Source organism: Sceloporus occidentalis, unplaced genomic scaffold, assembly GCF_023333645.1.
Source record: "Sceloporus occidentalis isolate IW3139 unplaced genomic scaffold, rSceOcc1.0.p SCAF_3, whole genome shotgun sequence".
Taxonomy (NCBI): Eukaryota; Metazoa; Chordata; class Lepidosauria; order Squamata; family Phrynosomatidae; genus Sceloporus; species Sceloporus occidentalis.
In genome coordinates, this window is record NW_028316983.1 from 167554529 (window position 1) to 167574084 (window position 19556).

The 19556-nt window shown below is 37.7% G+C and overlaps 1 protein-coding gene across 3 annotated transcripts in view; it reads right to left on the reverse strand.

Moving 5' to 3' along the window:
• Positions 1–2435: 2435 nt before the first annotated feature.
• The window catches only part of LOC149317077 (kinesin-like protein KIF13A), a 101126-nt gene continuing 84005 nt past the window's right edge, over positions 2436–19556 (reverse strand). For 2 of the 3 annotated variants that reach the window (XM_089516804.1, XM_089516803.1), the window contains 5 exons: positions 16896–17007; positions 14969–15117; positions 14403–14507; positions 6443–7505; positions 2436–4197 (listed from right to left, as the gene is read on the reverse strand). In XM_089516804.1, coding sequence (XP_089372930.1) covers positions 3914–4197; positions 6443–7505; positions 14403–14507; positions 14969–15117; positions 16896–17007 — 1713 coding nt within the window. In that variant the 3' untranslated portion in view covers positions 2436–3913. The remainder of the gene's footprint in view (positions 4198–6442; positions 7506–14402; positions 14508–14968; positions 15118–16895; positions 17008–19556) is intronic. The other variant, XM_089516806.1, reaches the window with a different exon arrangement.

A 19556-nucleotide genomic window follows, 5' to 3' on the forward strand; every position in this document is an offset into this window, starting at 1 on the left:
TGTCCCAGAAGAGCATCCTTACTCAGTGTGACCAGATATCCTCACCGCAAAGGAGGACAAGGCACCGCAAAATGGAGGACATTCAAGAAAAATGGAGGGCAGTACCAAAGAATAGCTAAAAATATTCATATAAATTCATGCTTCTTAGTCATGCTCAAAATGGGGACATTCTGGAATTCTTCCTGGACAGGATGAACTGGAGGACAATGTCCTGGAAAAGAAGAACATCTGGTCATCCCGATCCCCACCACATAATGAAGATGACACAAGGCTTCACTGTAAAGATGGTGTTATTAGGACTTAACAATTGGGGTATTGTGTGTGTGTTTGTGTGTGTATTATGGTTAGTGCTTATACACAACTTCATAATGGGCTCCTTTTGATAGCATCTTGATCTTTATCATGCTATTTGTTTAGCTATGCTTGAAAAGAAACTCAGGGGCCTTCCTGGAATAGGTGTTTTAAATCTGAGAATGAATACATAGCAACTAACAAGTACCAGATTGCTTTTCTTTACTTAACTTTGGGGCCACAGTAAAAACATTATGTGCACCTTCCAGTGTTGAGTATCTTTTGTACACCAAGTGGTAACAATGTCAATAAAATCTATTTCAGTTTCAAGTTGTAACACAAAGTGGGGGTAAATATTTTATCCAGGCACAGTAAATGCATAACCAAACACCCACACTAGAGAAACATATGGTGACTTATTAACAATATTTGAGATATCAACACATATAGTCAGTCATCCATATCTTTATCCATGGATCCAACTGTCCATGGCTTGAAAATACTCCAAAAATATACAAATTCCAAAAAGCAAACCTTGATTTTGCTATTTTATGTAAAGGACACTTATTTTACTATGCTATTGCATTTAATAGGACTTTGAGCATCCAGATTTTGGTATCCATAGGAAGTTCTGGAACCAAACCCCGGCCCAGAGGATACCAAGGCCCACTAATACATTAGATATGACTTTTTACTTCTGCTTATGGTTTCAGCTTTGCAGAGGTTTGCTGCTATTTCATTTCAAAATAATCATGTTTTGCTGTCATACTTACCTTGTTTGCACTTCATTGTACTTGAGATAAATACATATACATTTGATTCAAGTTGATCACTTTCAACTTGAAATGTAGGCTATAATGTATCGGATGCCAGACCCCACATCTGCCAACGCTTCCAATTATTTAAAACAGAGGTCTGGTAGCTGCAATGAGCCAGCGTTAGTATCAACTGTTACAAATTGGTTCTAAAGTCTTCGACTTCACATTGATTCAAAAGTCTTCATAAAAGTTAATAAATAAATAAATAAATAAATATTGAGAAGTGTTCCTGTTACTTAAGAATGTATTTTCAAAAATCCCCAAAACTGGGAAACATGAGGGAGGGTACTGAATATCAGAACTCAGTAACAGCTATACAGTATTTAATATAAATCCAGATTATACAGCCTCTTCTCCAGCACCAGAAGTACTCTGGTGTACATAACTCCTGCTCCAACCCAACAATCTTTGGCGACCCTCCCATTGCCCATGTAGTAATGCACTTCGCTATACAATTCAATTCACTCTAGAACTCAAGACTATATCAAATAGAATAATATGCAAAAGTATATAATTGTTAATTATCCAGGTAGACATATAAATGTCAGAATACAACTCCCAGGATTTTGTTCCCCTTGGCTATGCAGGCTAGGGCTGCTGGATGTTGCAGTCCAATGACATCCGGAGGGCCACACAAATCCCAATGCTACTGTAGTGGAATACTGCCACCTCCAGTTCTTTTTCTAGTAGCGTAATGATGGGCACAACCCTTGGATATTAAGTTATTGCTAACATATTCTTTCACTGGTTTAGATCACTTCAACATATCTTTAGAACAATTTAAATTTATTTTATAATAAATTTAATGTTTTATGACTATTTGTAGCATTTTCTGTGAGCAACTAATCTTTTAGGATCATAAAAAGTTGCTTTATAGTATCACATTTTGTGTTTTACTATGGTACACTTACACTTTTAAAAACTGCAGTTTACCATTAAAAATCTGCATCATAGTAGGTACAGTCACACTGAAGCAAATGGTATTATTATGTTAAACTAGCTGCTAAAGAAGAGAAGTACTGGAGAAAGTATAGTACTGTGTTGAAATAATTAATAAACACTTGAGAAACTGAAAGTCTCCTAGTGGCAAGTACCATATTTATCTCATAAACTATGTGGAGAGGGAAGCAATCACTGTTTTTGCAGCAATATATTTCACCTTTTTTATCAGCAATATATTTCACCTCTTTTAATAATTCATCATTTTGGTTTCAAGATGTAAATGCAACTTATGCCAAGCTATCAAGTGGTAACTAAGCACTGTATCTCATAAAAGTTTTATGTTACGGAAAATTAAGTCAAATAGGCACAGACGTTTTGTAAAATAGGAATCATCTGTATTCTAACACACAAACATTCTGTACCAATTAAATACAGTGTAGCAGAAAAAGAATATAAATTACAATTCTTTACAGTAATTGCAAAATACTAGGAGTTAGCTTACTATACATATAAATCAAAGAGCAGCAGCAGCTTGCTTTAGGGTCCCATTATCTCATACTTTCTAAAAAATAAAGAATACAGCAGGCCATTCATGACTGTCTTTTTTACCGTTTGCTACTTTACAAATATCCAGCACAGTATCTGTACATGGAATAGCTCCCCAGTAACAAAAAAGCATAATACAAATCCACAATATAAAATGAAATTTACAGATCAAATCATTTGAGACCTTTATCTGACCTTGGTCACAGCCAGCAACAAAACAGTACACCTTCAGTAAGATGTACTATTGGTGCTGCTTTGTTTCCTGTCCATTTTCAAAAAAGAAGCCATTTGTTGAAAATGTTGTCCACCTTTTTTTCCTCTGCAGTTAATACTGTTTCTGCATAGAGATTGCCTGATCGGCCCGTGTTGGCACATGAACCACGCCAAACATACACGCTTTAGGCATTGTAAATATTTTCAATAAATGTCAAGTCAGCACAGTAGCAGGCCCCCAATAAGACAAAAAATAAAAATAAAAATGAAAGCCGTTCTCTTCAGTGTGCTTATTAAACAGGATATAAGGCAGCATTGTGCCTGGTGTTAATCTTTAGAAAAATGGCACCAAGCTATCAGTTAAAACAAAGATATACAATAAAAACCAGGGTATAAACAGCAAGTATATCAGCCTAACGTAAGTTCTTTGGTAATTAACAGCATATGGTAGGTTTTCTCCTCAAATACATATTCACATCCCACTGACTTCCCACACCACAAAATATTTAACGCAGTGGTTCTCAATCTTCCTAATGCCGCGACCCTTTAATACAGTTCCTCATGTTGTGGTGACTCCCAACAATAAAATGATTTTCGCCTCAGTTCCCAAGACCATTGGAAATATGTGTTTTCCGATGGTCTTAGGCAACCCCTGCGAAAGGGCCATTTGACCCCCAAAGGGGTTGCAACCCACAGGTTGAAAACTGCTGGTTTTACATATAGTGTAATTTGTTGAGCAACAAAATCAAGTACCTCACAGTTCTAGCTACAAAGAGCACAATCTTATGCATACCTATTCAGGTGTAAATTCCACTGAGTTCAATGGGGCTTACTCCCAAATGTGTATAGGGTTACAGTTTAACAATTTAGTGTGCAGATGTGTTGGCCTGCAGGCAGGCAAGTGATACAGTTTCTCTCTCTCTCTCTCTCTCTCTCTCCATATATATATATTATTTATTTATTTATTTTAAAAAAGAACTAGAGAATTGTGTACATAATTCAAACATTTAGTTATAATAGACTAAAACTATACAATTTCTTTGAAAAAAGTCCCACACTGTGATGTGTGCAGCAAGTGCAAAAACAAGAACAAAACTGCAGCTTCAGTTAATCCAAGATTTCCTGATCTCCTGTTTTCTAGAAAAAGCAGAAGCTGCTGCATCTCCTGATTGACAGAGGCTTCCTGTCCCTGTTTTGAAAGAGGGCGACCCTTGAAGAACTGAACTCTTCCATTTCTCCATGTTTGATGATACCTGAGATTGTGAAGTGCTACTGAATGTCTTTGTGGGAGTTGGTGCTTTCGTGAGGCATTCAGGACGAACAAACACCCCATGTTGTGGCTTGCAGCGGAAGTACTCTCTACCTTTTACAGTTCCATCATGTGTCCCTTAAAACAAACATACAAAGAGTTAAATGATCATCTTGATATTGTGAGACTCACTGGCCTGTTACAGACTGCCAAAATAAAGCTGCTTCGGGTCTCTTTGGAGGTATGCTATTTAAATGATGCATGCATCCTAAAAATCCGGAAGCTGCACCAAAGCTGCACTCCAGTGCTTACGAATGGAGTGTGGCTTTGGCGCGACCTCCAGACTCTTAGGACCCATGCATCATTTAAATAGCATACCTCCAAAGAGACCCAAAGCAGCTTTATTTTGGCAGTCTGTAACAGGCCACTGTATTCCAATTAAGAGTTACACTGAAGATTTAGAAGCCTCTGAGCCATCACTGGACTTCAAATCACAGGAACTGTTTGGAAATTTTCAATGTTTTCAAGAAATGTAATGGGATATATTCACTGTTTTTGACTGAGCTGATGAACTCATGGTTTTTTAAAAATATATTTTATAGTATCCACAACGGGTTCATGGCATTCTAAATGCAACCGTAAATTGATGCAGATCTAAATACTGGTATAGTTAATTGCAGCATAACTATAGAAACTAGGGAGGAAATTGCTGTTTTCAGTTATCAAAATCTTCATCCATCACTTCTGTTCATAAATATTGTCTAGTTGCAGAGGTATGCTGGGAATATATTGTATCGATACCAGTATCATTTTAATATGTACTGATTTTTTCCAAAATAGATGGCCTCTCACATTATCTGATACCTGAATGAAGCACAGTGAACAGCACTGCAAATAGGGATGAGGAGCCTACAAGGTCTATCACTTACCACTAGCCTAACACCCAAATGAACCATCCCTCTGACTGGCTTAACTGTTTGATTATTTTTAATTTTAATTCTTTTGAATTCTAGTGATTGTTTAATTGCTATTTTGTGGTAGTAGGAGAGGGAATTAATGGGAAGTATTTTAACTGTATGCTGTATTTTATACTGTGTTTTAATTGATGTTGTAAGCTGCCTCGATCCTGTGGGAGAGGAGGCATATAAATAAAATTTATTATTATTATTATCCATGTTGGCTAAGGCTGATGGACTATGGAATTTGACACAATTGGAGAAGCAGGGGTGTTAAAGCTGAATCAGAAATAGCATTGAATACATTATGCACTAAATACATTGAGTCATTTGTTGTTGTTGCTTGCCTTCAAGTCATTTTACACCTATGGAGACACTAAGGCAAACCTATCATAGGATCTTCTGGGCAGGATTTTGTTCAGAGGGGGTTTGCCATTGTGTTTCTCTGAGGCTGGGAGAATGTGTCTTGTTCAAGATCACCCAGTGGGTTTCCATGGCCAATTGAGGATTTCAATCCTGATCTCCCAGAGTCCTAGTCCAACACTCAAACCATTGTACCATATTGGCTCTAACCTATTTATTTGCTAACCAGGAATTATCCTCCTAGGTGCAAGACATTCACATCTGACAGTAACATATCAAGTTCCAACTCTAAAATTCAAATGATAAACTCTGAATTCTACTCAAACCCATTCATAATAAAAAATCAAATTTAATAAGAATGCTAAACTGTACTGAAAAGTATTTTAAGGTTTGTGAAGATAAAATTCCACTCAAACCAGTTCACAATTAAAAATCAAATTCAGTAAGAATGCTAAACTGTACTGAAAAGTATTTTAAGGTTTGTGAAGATAAAATTCCACTCAAACCAGTTCACAATTAAAAATCAAATTCAGTAAGAATGCTAAACTGTACTGGGGAAAACCCCCAGGTTTCATAAATGGTGGAAGAATCATAAGCTTACTATTGAAGATCTCTTCATTCTCAATTTCAACTCTGATTTTTCCTCAACCATAAGCTACATATACACTGACTCTCAACTCAGCTCCGTTTTCCCATCGTCCAGCTATAACACACAGGATAGTCAAATTGATTGCTGAGTTCTAAAATATGGGCTTCATATCCCCCCCATCAGATAGCCTTGACTACAACACAAGTCTTTTTATTATTATTAGCCCTGGGTGGGGATGGGGATAATAATCTTTCTTGGGGTGTGGGAGTGTGTGGAGACTATATGTAAGCCTTGACTTTCAATTTTGGAAAAAAAACCTTAGAATATTAGAATATGAATAAATACAAAGTTCAACATGTGTCCCCAATTTCACAGGTTCATGTTTTCTTGTCCTCAGATACAGGACACAAAAGTATTATTAAACAACTTTGTGGCACAAAATTCGTCATATATTCTGAAAATGAAAATGTCTTACCCGCTGGGAAATGTAATTCAACGCCAACCCAGGTACTAGTTGAAAAATCCACAGGCCCAACATATCTTACTATGCCAGTCTTATCACTACCAATATACACTTCTTCCCCCACTGCCACCAAATTAGAGGTCTCTTCAGATGTAATATTTTCATGAGAGGCATCTGCAAGACTTTTTCTTGTGAAGTTCTCTGCTATTAAAGAATCTGCATATGTCTGGCAAAATGAAGCCTCTTTTATTCTGACTGCCAATAAAGGGTCTTCAATACTGTTTGACAGCTGGTATCCTACTGGTAGGCATTCCAAATGCCTCACAGGACTGTCCTGGTTGTGGGCATTTTTAGGGAGATCTGATGCATAGTTCACTCCAGCTGTTGAGAGTTTTGTTCTTCTGCTAGCACCACCACTGGAAGAGAATTGTGGATGAATTGAATATTCAAGTTCCTTTCCATCATCAACACCCATGAATTCTGTAAATGCATGATCTTCAAAAACATTTGAAGTGTGTTCCACGGTTGCTTCTCGAGATGGAAATTCAATCCCCCGTCGTCTCTTTTTATTAGCCGATGACTCCAAAGATGAATAATGTAACTTTGCAGCATCTGTACCAGCACTTTCAGAAACTGGAATCTCTATAGCTAAGGCACCATTTCCTTTTACTGGTGACATGGATTTTGAGTATTTGGCCAAGTCCTTTTCTGGCTCTGAAGTTTCCTTGTTTGAAGATTTCAAGTCATAGGTTAGGTGGACTACAGAATGGTCATTCAAGTCCAAATCCCTTATCTGATTAGCTAATTGATCTGTGCTGTCACTACAAGGAACAAGCATATCAGATAAAGTTGCATTAGAGGCACTGTGGGAAAAGTAGCCACTAGTAATACTGCTTGTGGTGGGGCTACGAGATACTTCTTTTTCAAGAACACGAGAGTTTACAAAATCTCCTTTAGAGGACAACCATTCCCTGTTTTCCAGGCTGGCATTGTAAACACTGAAGTCAGCAAACTCTTCGGGCACGTAAGGTTTCTTGTTAATGGCCTCCAGCTCATCATCTTCCTCAGAGTCCTGCTAAAATTGTAAAAATTAACAGTTAGTACTGCTGCATTTAAACAGTACATGGCACATTGTCAATGAAGAATGTACATAGTAAATACCTAGTTGAAGAATGAATGTAGTAAAATACCTAGTAATGAGATACTAAAAAGTACTAAGAATGTTGCTTAGTCAACAGTTTTTAATGTAAAGATGCTAGCAATCATGCAATTTCAAAATGAGCCCTATCCATATGGCAGAAAAACCATCATTTTTATTTAAACATTTTACTCACTCACAATGTTCTAGTCTTTCTATCTTTTTTGTTGCAAACAGATGCACTGAAAAGTTGCAACATACAGCCATTTCCAAACATTTGCATTCACCACAAAGTACATAGTTTTCTCACAGGGATGTATACCAGATGATATTATTTATTTATTTAGGATTTTAAACAGGACAGCTTTGGTTATCAAGGATTCTGAAAGAATCATTATTTTAGAAAGTTTTATCTGCAGCCAGTTCCTGTAAAGAACAATGGTGTATACCACTTGTCCTTTAATAAAACCGATTGTGTGTATGAATGGCTACTTGTATATAAGAGATCAATCAACGTCTTCTTTTTTTCCTGAGGCACTGAACAAGACTATGAGCCTGCATTTAATTTCAACTTGATTTCAACTGAATTTGCTCTGTAGCAGGGTTGTTGTTTTTTAAAGAGCATCTGCTATTCACATTATTCTCAAGAGTTTGATTCTTGTGGTAATAATATTCCCATTATCTCAGAAGCTTTACGGCTGGGATCCAAATTGCTGCTTGATGTTAATCCAGAGAGTTGTAAATCTGGTAGAATGTTTGATTTTTCTTTCATCATCCATGCGACATCACAGATACCTCCCCTAATTTATAATAGTTTGCTATGATGGATGGGGTTCTATGTGGTATGAGAAAAACAAATGTGAAACCATTTTGGCTTCATGGTATTGGTTGTACCATTCTCTGGATCCTGAGGGAGTACACTTCCTAGGTTCTAGTTTCAGATCGTATACATCTTTTGCCTTTTACTAAAAATTTCAATACCCATCTTCTTAGACAGTTAAGACACTGCATCACTTCTTGCTGCTATTTCAGTCAATACACAGGTTTTAAAAGAGTTATAGGGGCATTCTTAGAGAGGTTTTACATGGTTTTGGCTGATAATTTCCCAAAAATCATGCAGAAAAATTGGGGGAGGTGTTTGAGGACTGCAAAAATGGTTTTTGGGGGATGTTTGTGGGCTGCACTTTCTCCATCCCTGACATAAGCAAAAGCATGTTATGATAACAACTGTGGTGAAGACTGCACTGGAAAAAAAATTATGCAGCGGTCCACTCTTGTTCATATACAGTAGACTCTATTTAGAGTCTGAATGAAAAACAGTTTTTCAAGCCCTCTGCAAGTCTGGTGACATGAAGTAGTATTGCCAGATCACTTTATGTCATCAGTTCCAGGGAGCTGGCTTCATATGTCCCACATTCTTCTTAATAGAATACTGAACAAAGCACCAGATGTAAAAACAATCTTGCAACTGTATCATGGAGGCTTTGTCACCCCATCAAGGATGGGGCAGAGCTTTGAGGAAGGGCCTTCTTCTCATGACTATAAGCAGGCTGAACAGGGAAATGCCCCTGATTTATATCCAAGTATCAAAAAAATAAACATGAATATTAAATCTTTTGCCTAGCAAGAGAATGGAGTTGAGAATCAGTAATATATTCAAGAAACTATTCAGTGGACAATGTGCTCCTGCCATTGTTAAAGAGCAGGCATGAATGTACTCCTTCCCATATCTTTTTTGAGTGTCATGTAAACCTGGGGAATATCTTGCTACTGATATATGGTAAATTGCTCTGGGCAATGGTGTCACTCAGTGTGTGTGTGTGTGGGGGGGGGGGAGGCTGCTGGGAGAGGCCAAAAGGGTCCGTTGGGCCCTCTCCTTTGCTGTGGTGGAAGAGGTATGCTCACGAGGAAGCCTCTGCCCCCACAGCAAGCTGGGAGAGGGTCGCTCAGTCTGTTGCTTTGCTGCGGCAGTAGAAGTCTACTCGTAAGGATGCCTCTACCACTGCAGCAAGCCAGGAGAGATGCTCTCTGCCTTCTCCTTTGTTGTGGCAGCAGAGATCTCCGCTGTCATGGTAAGCCGAAAGGTGTGCAGTGAGAGGAGAGCCCAAACAGGTGTCACCCCTCTTCTGTGATGTTACTCGGTGTGGGCTGCATCCCCCTAGTGACACCACTGCCTCTGAGAACCTTTATGGTGAAAGTATGACTTTAAATAAAAGCTACTAACATAGCCTGAAACTATGGATGTTGACAGGTGTACCAGGCACTAGGAAACTTATTTTCTCATGGAATTATTGATTCGTAATGTCTCACCATGGAGGTACAGGATGACTCCCTTTATGATGAATTCAATTTGTATATAGCCTTATCTGACAATATGCAGTGTCATATATAGTGTCCTCTGACCTTTAGTTCTCTCAGAATACAGAACAGATGACATTCTACCAATGAATTTGTTGCTTTTACTCTTTTTGCAAGTTTCTAGTACAACTTGTATTGTGTTAACCTACTTAAATTGCAATCTCAGTTTGTATTTGAATTAATTATCCTGGTGCTTCTTAAACTATCTAATGTGGTGGATTTGCAGGAGTTCCCCCATCAACATTTCCATCCACTGGCTACAATTGTTTTTTATTTATTTATTTCCCTGGAAACAATGCAGACCAGCATCCAATAGCTCACAGACCAGCACTGGTTTATAGACTTCCACTTAGTAGCACCAACCTAGCCTATTCTTTCCAAATCAGTCTCTGTGTAGTTTCTTCCACCTCCTTCAGTGGCTAATTATTCACTTAAACATATACCCACTTTAAAGCAAGTCAACAAGTTTGTAGTAACAGTAATAAACAAGGTGGACTGCACATGTATAAACCAGGCAGACTTTTTAGAAGTTCCCTATATTTTAAATAAGCTATTTGTAATACATCATCATCATTGCAAGCAGATAAATACTGACACATAATCTAAATTACTTTCATAGTAATAATAATGAGGCAATTACACAAAGGCAATCCATGGCTTGAATCTAAGGCATATGTTAACACAAAGTACTTCCATTCACCAAAGGATGAGTGATATCCAGTTTCTGGTGATTCTCTCTTCTATTGTCCCAGAAACCATGCCCCTCAGGATCAATTTTTTTTTTGGGGGGGGGGGACAGCAGTGGAAAAGCTCCATTCTGTGGGGGGCGGGCTTAATTCTATGTCTTGGTGTATATGTAGTAGAGCAGCAGGAACCATACAGTCCACAGGCTGCATGAAATCTAGGGGTGGGAGTCCCATATGGCCCTTGTCCCATGGATAACCACAAACCTTCCCAAGCCTGAATGTATTTATTTTTTAAAATGGGCTGAAAAAAACTTTTCTGGCCAAAAGTGTCCACTAGGGAATCAGGGTTCTGCCCCTCAATGCTGTCTTGCTCTCCCCAACTGTCAAATATTACTTCTAAGTGACCAGAAATTACTACCTGTCACTTGTTGGGTTCCCTATGAAGGCAAACAGCTTTTGACGATCTTGAGGGTTACCTGTCTTTTAAAAGGATTGATTCATTTAGTAATTTAAACTGTATTTAAGCCTACAATACCATCCTCAGTCACTAGGTGATAGCCTTTCCTAACAATAAAAGGGGAAGCTGTACTCAAGCCTGGCATAATCATTTTTTGCAGAAGGGCTCTATAGAACCCCATGTGGACCAGAGGTATGAAGTGAAAGCAACACATGTGTGTGACTTCTGTTTCCTTCTCCAGGGCCTTCAAACTCTTATAGGAAAAAAAAAACCTCTTACAAAAAGTGTAGGGGGGAGGAGAGGATCCTGGTGCCCAATAAAGTGGGAGGAAGGTACTGAATGTGCACTAGAATGGCAAGAAATATCTCTAGAATTGAGGGAGAACTGGAAAAAAAGAGAATGAGCAGAAAATAAGAGAAAAAGAAAACTATCACCAGGGTGGGAAATGAAAAAGATAGTCTGAGGCTGAGGGATCAGAAAAAGTACCTGAAGAGACATCTGTGAGAGAAAAAGAACAGCAGGTTCATAGTTAAGAGCAGCCAATCTGGATCAGCAGATGAGGAAAGAGAAAGAAAGACAGTACTGAGGACTAGGGTGAGGAGAGGAGGCCTGTAACTGAGGTAAACCTGGATACTTCTGCCAGTATTAATCTAAATTTATATAAAAGCATTTAAACTGTCATTTTGTCAGATAGCTAAGCCATACAGTATGGGTCCAGCAAGAAGTCCTGTTTTGGGAGGAAAATGGTAAGTATTGAAGAGCAATTAGAGGTCGTCTGGTTAGAACTTCTATGTGCTCATACCTGTTAGAATTGATTTCTGTGACTTAAAGCCAAAAATCTGTAATGTGGGCTCACCATCAGAATTAACCCTTTCCTACTCTGAAGGACCCTTTTGGAGAAAATATAAAAGCTAAAGAAAAAATAATTTTGGGCAACATCAGAAGTACAGAACAATAAGAACTTGTACCTGACTCCACAGTCCACACATTTTCTATACCTTAAAATAGCTCTTTCTAAGATCTACAAAGAACATAATCTATATAGTGATATCACCCAATTTCTTTTTCAATTCCTAAAGTCCATGAGCAAAGTATAGAAACTTTTCAATATTTTCTCTGCACATATTTTTTATAACAGTGAAATATGTATTAGCATATAGTCATGCAGAATGTATTGCTGTTACTATGTCTATTTCTAGAGACCTTGCAAAATACGTACAAAAAAATGTCCATAAACTCACTATACCATATGCTCACAGCTGTTCCTGGAGGTTTTAAGTGAGGTCACGAGCAAACAAAATGAATCATGCAGGATGTATCTGTGAAGAAGGTTCTCACTGTGTAGCTTCACTGAAAATTTACAAGCACCTAGCACATGGTTTCTTTTTACTGAAGAGTAAAGGACTTGCCAGTACTCTTTCTTCTTAAGACCATGCCTAATATGGTCTTTTGCTTTAGTAAATTCAGTATTATTACTGTGATAGCAAAACTTCTTCTGTTCATATCCTTTGTCATACCAGATTTCACTGGATTTACCAGAATAAAGAAAGGACTGTAAGTATCAGCAGACAACTTAAACTAGTATTAGAGTCTAGAAATTATTCAGATATATTTGGATTTCCTGCTGAAGCTCAGAAATCACAGGGACAGGCTTACACAAGCCTAGTACACCACTAATTTTAAGAAGAACTTCCCTGATAAAGAGTTGTTCCTGTTTTTAAGCAATAAGACTTAAATTTGCTACATTTACAGCAATTCTAGCTCCTGTGTTTTATTCATTCATTCATTCATTCATTCATTCATTCATTCTCTGACTGAGAAGCAATAATGTCAGCTGCCTCTCAGAAACAAACATGGATCTCATCACAAGGTGATATCAAGACTATTGCTACACTGCCGAACAGGACATGTTACTAACATACACAACTGGTGAGTAGAAAAATGCTATTAATTATTATAAGATATTAGTTCAGTGAAAAGAATGGTGTTAACAGCACAAGATTACCAGTGAAAAATTTCAAATAGTTCTTGATTCCAACCACCTGTAGGAAATTACAATTGTATGCTATGGATTAGAGCAGGAGTGGGAAAATGGGCATGGAAGAAAATTTTGTGATGTTTTTACTCTCCCACATCCCAGTTGTTTTAAGGTCAGAAGATGACTCTTCTCAACCAGGAAGTCAACTATACGTTGAGTTTTATATCATGGCTGAAAAAAGGCCTTTCCTAGACATAAAACAAGGTAGAGAGGATCAAAACACAGTGAAGTTACTCTCATGACTCCTAAAAGATGTGTGTGTGTGGGGGGGGGGGGGGGTATTTTGTGGATTTCATATCTTAAAAAACTTTTTTTTAAAAAAAAATCCAGGGACACAATGGGGAAGGTCCCACTGGTCCCATAGGAAGCCAGTGCAGTACCCCAACCTACTAACAGCCTAATCCTGGTCTAGAAGAACCAAGTTCAATTCAAATAAGGCTGCATTTTTTTGGCTGGTGTTGTGATGAAAAACCTGTGTTGAAACACAATTAGTAATGCAGAAAAGTTTGATTCACAGTTTTGCTCATGGGATTCTCCCATTTTAAGAAATATGAGGGCAGCTCTTGCCCTCTCTACAACACCCCAGTGTTACTCTGGTGTGCTGGAGAACCCTTCAGTACAACATGGTAGGTGACATGGTAGTGCTGTTGGTGGAATTAGTGGAACCTTCCTGAATCTCAATCCTCTTTACAAATAAAAGAGATTCTCCTTTAAAGCAAGGCAGGCAAATCTACCCACTATATTTTATTAAGTTGATTGCCCAGGCAAGGAAACCAAGGGAGGCAGATGTTTCAAATAAAAGAGAACAACATATCCATTCTGGTTCATGCTTTAAACATTTTTTTTCCAATTCTCAGATGGAAAACAAATGTTTAAAGAGTGCAACAGAATGGATACGTTGTTCTCTTCTCCTTTTTTTAAACATCTGAAAATTGAAGCATTACCATTCACTACTTTTCCAGAACTTTTTCAAATGTAATCTAAAATGTTCTTAGCTTGACTCAGCTAAAAACGATCCAGATTACAAATGAAGAAGTGCTGTAAAACTAGTGAATGCTAACACTTCAATTTTTGACCGGGGGAAAAATTTAATGCTTGCTAGTGAATATGATCCAACTTTCCCCCTCAAAATTACATAAATGATTTTAAAATATGCATTTTGTGACATGCATAAAAGCCAGTATGTAGTAAGGCACACTGTATGCACATGTTTTCCCCACCACAGTTTAGCATAAAAGCATGAAAGGGCCTAAACCACCACCAGGCATTACAATAGAAACAGGTGCAACACTTACAATCTTCTCCTCATGCATGCTATTGGGTTCTACTGGCATGCTACAGACATTACTTCCTGAGGGCACAACACAACCAGTGTTATGTACATGAGATGATGGCATGCTCTGCAAAGGTTAAGACACACAAGACATCACACAAAGAAGATACTGACATCAAACTCATACAAGTTAGTAAGTCAGGTGGTTATCTTATTAAAACAACTGAGGCAAGGAAGGTGAACTGCCCACCTTAACTAAAGAAATCCATTTTTCAAGGTTTAAAACATCATCTTTGGTGTCTTTAAAAAATTTGTGGAAAATATGAAACATTTTCCAAATTTAATAGAAATTGACAAGTTAGGACAGATGTTTCACAGACACACATTTAAGCAAAAACAAACTCCACAGATAAATGTTTACCAAAAGAGGAAAAAACTGGTATTGTACATCATTCCAATAGAGACCAAGAAGTTGGACAACTGTAATTCAGGATTTCAAATGCTCCATGTCTATGAAAACGGCAAGACAAAGGTCAGAAATGTATCCAGATTCAGAAAATATAATATTGTTTTATTACAATTACCTACCTCTTTGCTAAGCAGAGGCCGAGTTTCAAGAGAGGTCTTTTTGTTTTCTTCTTTTACTGGCATTAAGGGTTTGAAAAACTTGGGTGGCTGTGGAGAAAATGCTTTAAATGGGCTGACGGTTGAGGGATGTGGATTCTCCGACACATAACCTTTGGAGAATAAAAATATACACAAACACATACGTATACACACACATACAAGATTAGCTATTCTAACATAAGATTGCAAAAATAAAACATCAATTATAAAATTAAAAAAAAAAGATAAATCATAACAGGATAATAATCACATTTGTTCCTTATGTGCCATGCAATTGGATCATTTGTGGTAATTTTGTTCGTACCTCTAAGATAAGATGTTGCTGTTATGCTCAGAAATAGCAGTTGAGGTTGGGATGACACAAATTATGCAAATCCAGTAACTCATGGTTTTGCCATGACCCAAGCTATTACATAAACTAATTTCAGGCCTGATTTATTGCACAGGAAATGTACTTTGTAACAGGGAAACTATCTGCAAATGTTAAGATAACCTCCAACCTACTCCTTTTGTATTTAAATTTTCCCATATTTTTGATCTGAATCTATGTGCATTCATCATAGACAGCTAAAAGGAACAAACATTGTGTCTCAGAATTGTTAACCAATTGTTAGTCTTGTTACTTGCACCAACACATGGACTACATTTCTGTTGCAGCGTAATATAACCAAGAAAGAATACTGGTCTATTGTGATAGCCTACAAAACTACCATTAATTTAAATAACTAATCATAAGTAATCTGGGCATTAAAAATGGACTACAATGTGTTAAAGTCAGTTTGCCAATCAATTATCATGTGTTGACTAAATTGCCACTAATTTTTACTACTACTCCTCCTCCACATCATTATTAATAATAATACCTAATGCCCACTCTATATTGTAAGAATTCTGCAATTTACAATAAAACCAGTTTAATTTCATATAAAAAACTGTAAAAATGACTGAAACCTTCTAAGAACCTATTAAACAGATTTTAAAAGTTAAAAGACATTCTAAACTATGTATATGTAAAGATAATTATGAAATCATTAGTCCAAGAGTATGTAATAAGAAATTATGCTTTAACTTGGCACCAGAATGACCTAGCACTGCTGCCAATGAGGCCTCTATGGGGAAGGCATTCCACAACTGGTTCCAGAGTGGAGAAATTATTCAGGTCTGTTGTCATGAATATGTATTTGTATATATTATTATTCCCAGTTTTCCAGTCTTGTTCCTTGTAACCTCTTCAGAGAAATTATCATTTTTCAGTTTAACCTATTATGCTAAGTGCCAAGTCCACTGATGGAATAATATATTTTTTAAATAGTTTGATCAACCTACTTGCAACCAAAAGCAGCCAAATTTCTATACTAAGAATTTGAATCTTAAAACTAGACTTATTAATTTAAAGATTTGGCCAATTTGGAACTGCTGGTATTTTCTCATTAAAGGGGGGGGGGGATCCACCTGGGAAGCCAGAAATATCTGTGAAGTAGCCAGTTCTAATAAGAATGTATGCACATGTAACTTTCTTTGCATTATCCATCCCACAGGAGATAGTTTATGGAACCAAGGAAGCAGCCCTCTATTAACTTGTTCACCTAGCTCAGTATTGCTTTCTAGCACTGGAAGTGGCTTTCTAAGGTATCAAAAAGTGGCCTTCTAAGGTATCAAAAAGAAAGGAATGTCTCTGTTTGTGTCTGTGAAAGAAACAACTCCAGCAGATTGTTTTAAAACCCTGTATGGTTTTTTAAAAACACAGGCTGAGTATTTTACACATGCACAAATGCACCAAGAGTCTAAAGACAGTAAATCTATAGGTAAATTTCATTTATACCATTGATCCTGTTTTCACTATTTCAAAAATGTTTAGTGACCTACTTAAAACAGAATAAAATCTTACCGCCAACATCCTTATTTCTGCGTGGTGATTCCCTCGGTAAAGTACCATAACATGATACATCTTGGTAACTTGAAGAACATTCTAATACATCTAGATGACCTTCTGACCAGCCCTAAAGTCATAACCCAAATAAAAACATGTTAAGCCACAAACTAAGACAGTATTTTGTTTTCTAAGAATCAATTCTCTCTTTCCTTTTATAGTATCATGAATGCTTTGCAGTGCAATATTTTGCTTGTTTACCGAAAAGTATGTTTCACAAGGCACCTTGGGTAGAGCTTGCTCCATAGCAAATGTGTTTAGGACTGCAGTCTTATTTTGTCAATCTCTGTTACAAAACTATCAAGTACTCTCTATGGGTGTACAAATTTGTTTCTCCTTGTAAATAGCAATTGTACAGAATTTGTACAGAAAAAGTCACTTCTTATCCACTATTGGCTTACTTTTTTTGTTTTCTTTTTGAGCCAGCAGATAGATCCATTTAATTTCATGCATCAGAATACTGCCTGATCAGAGTGTATGTAGCATAAACATGCATGCAATAATGCATGTGTAATTCATCCATCTATATAAATAAATCTGCATATATGTGTGATTTTTAAAAGGTTATTTGAAGGACAGTATCTTCCCATTAGAGCACTGAGATCATCAGGAGAGGACCTTCTCTCTGTCCTACCACCCTTTCAGTCTTGTTTGGCTGGAACAAGAGAGAGGGTTTTCTTGGTGGCCGATCCCAGGCTCAGGAACTCCCTTCCTAGAGCATCCCTGCTCTCCTTTTGGTGGCAGATAAAAACATTTTTGTGACAGCAAGCTTTTTCAGACTAACAAAGGTTGGGCTTTAAATGCTATCCAAGGTTTGTATAGCGTTTGTATAGAGTTTTAAATATATTTTAAATTTCAATGTGTAATGTTTTTAACTTTTTGAATTTTTTTTAAACTTTGTACCTACATTTTAATGTTTTGTATTGCTTTTTAACTTATACTGTTTTAAATTGTTAGACACCTTGAGTTCCTATACCAGTAGAAAGGCAGGATACAAACAACAACAACAACAACAATTTTAGAGTGCTCCTTTCTTGGTAGTATAGCAAACTTTTCACATTTCCATACCATCACTCTCCACTTCTTAAAGATAAACACAGTGGGAAGTGACTAACTCTAATTTTTGGTTTGGGGCAGGAGGTGTTATTGGCCAATGTATATGTTCAGTTTCCACCACATGATTTTGTATGGTTACCCACCCAACAGCATCTCCAATTGAACAGAAGTGCTGTGACCTGCCCAGACTGCTATTTTTCCAGACCCAAAAAGTGACAGAAGAGTTTGTATGAAAATCTTTTTAGAGCCATTCCTTCTTATTTCAGTTCTATAATTTTCATTCTAGCATAACCTCTCTTCCTCTACTGTTCCACCTCTTGTGTGTCAAATGTACAGTATGTTGTCTTTAACTGTTTTTTTTAAAATCTCTTTCTGAATCTTCTCTCACATCTCCCTATAACGTAAGTATAACAGGAATGTTATTTCCAGTATTTAAGGATCAAACACCTTGAAACTTGGGTTGCTCCTCCCTCTTCACTCATAGCAGTCAGGATAAGATTGAAGAGAGTCCTCCCACATTTCCACATGAGGACGCCCCCCCCCCCCCCGGTCTTCAGTCACTTATAAAGACCCAACATTAGGGGAAATGGCGCACAGGCAAGGCAAAGTAAGTAAAAGTTAACAGGAGAAATTAGCCAACCTATGGTGGGGATCTGGAATGGAGGTGAATACCCCTTGGCCATGCCACCCCTTGGTAGGTTGCTTGCATCATCTCTCACTTCATGATTTTGGCTTTGGTCCCTGAGAGAATCCTCTTGTACCGCCAGCATTTCAGGGGTGGTTAGGATGTTTGGTCTAGTATCTACTAGAAATTAATGTGTCATACATAGGATCTGATGTTCCTTTTCCCAGTAGATATAATGGAAAATTCTGAAATGTAGGACTTGCCAGAGCCACCCCAACAGGGAGGGTATGCTGGCAGGGAAGACAATTTGAGGCTTGGAACGCTTGCTAAAGGACCCTTTAGCAAGCGTTCCAAGGTGGGGTCCAGGCATAGCACCAAAAAGTCTGGCCTTATTGTGAACAGGTCACTTCTGATTAACAGGGCTCCCAACTCCATGACCTTGAGTGCTAAGGTGATGGCCATCATTAATAACACCTTCCAGATAAGGCGTTTCAAGGATGCCTCCAATAATGGTTCAAAGAGGGGCACTATCAGTGTCTTTAGCACTATGTGCAGATCCCAGGAGGGGAACTGGTGCACTGTTGGTGGGGACAAATTGGATATGCCCTTCATGAAGATATGACCATATGGCTGTGATATCACCTTTGCTGCTTGGTTATGTGGCAGAATGGATGCAATAGCTGTGACTTGCCTTTTGTTGGTGTTCAGTCTGAGCCCATGATTGATCCCTTCTTATAAGAACTCAAGCAGTGATGCCACTCAGAAGTGCCGATAGTCTACATGTTTTCACATGCACCATCGATAGATCACTCTGAATTTCTATTCTTATACCCTGATGGTGGATGGTCTTCTTGCCACTAGCATCACTAGCAAGGGAACAGCCCTTGTTGCTCAGAATGCTGTGATCAATCTCCAGATGTGTAGGGGTAGCCATGCAG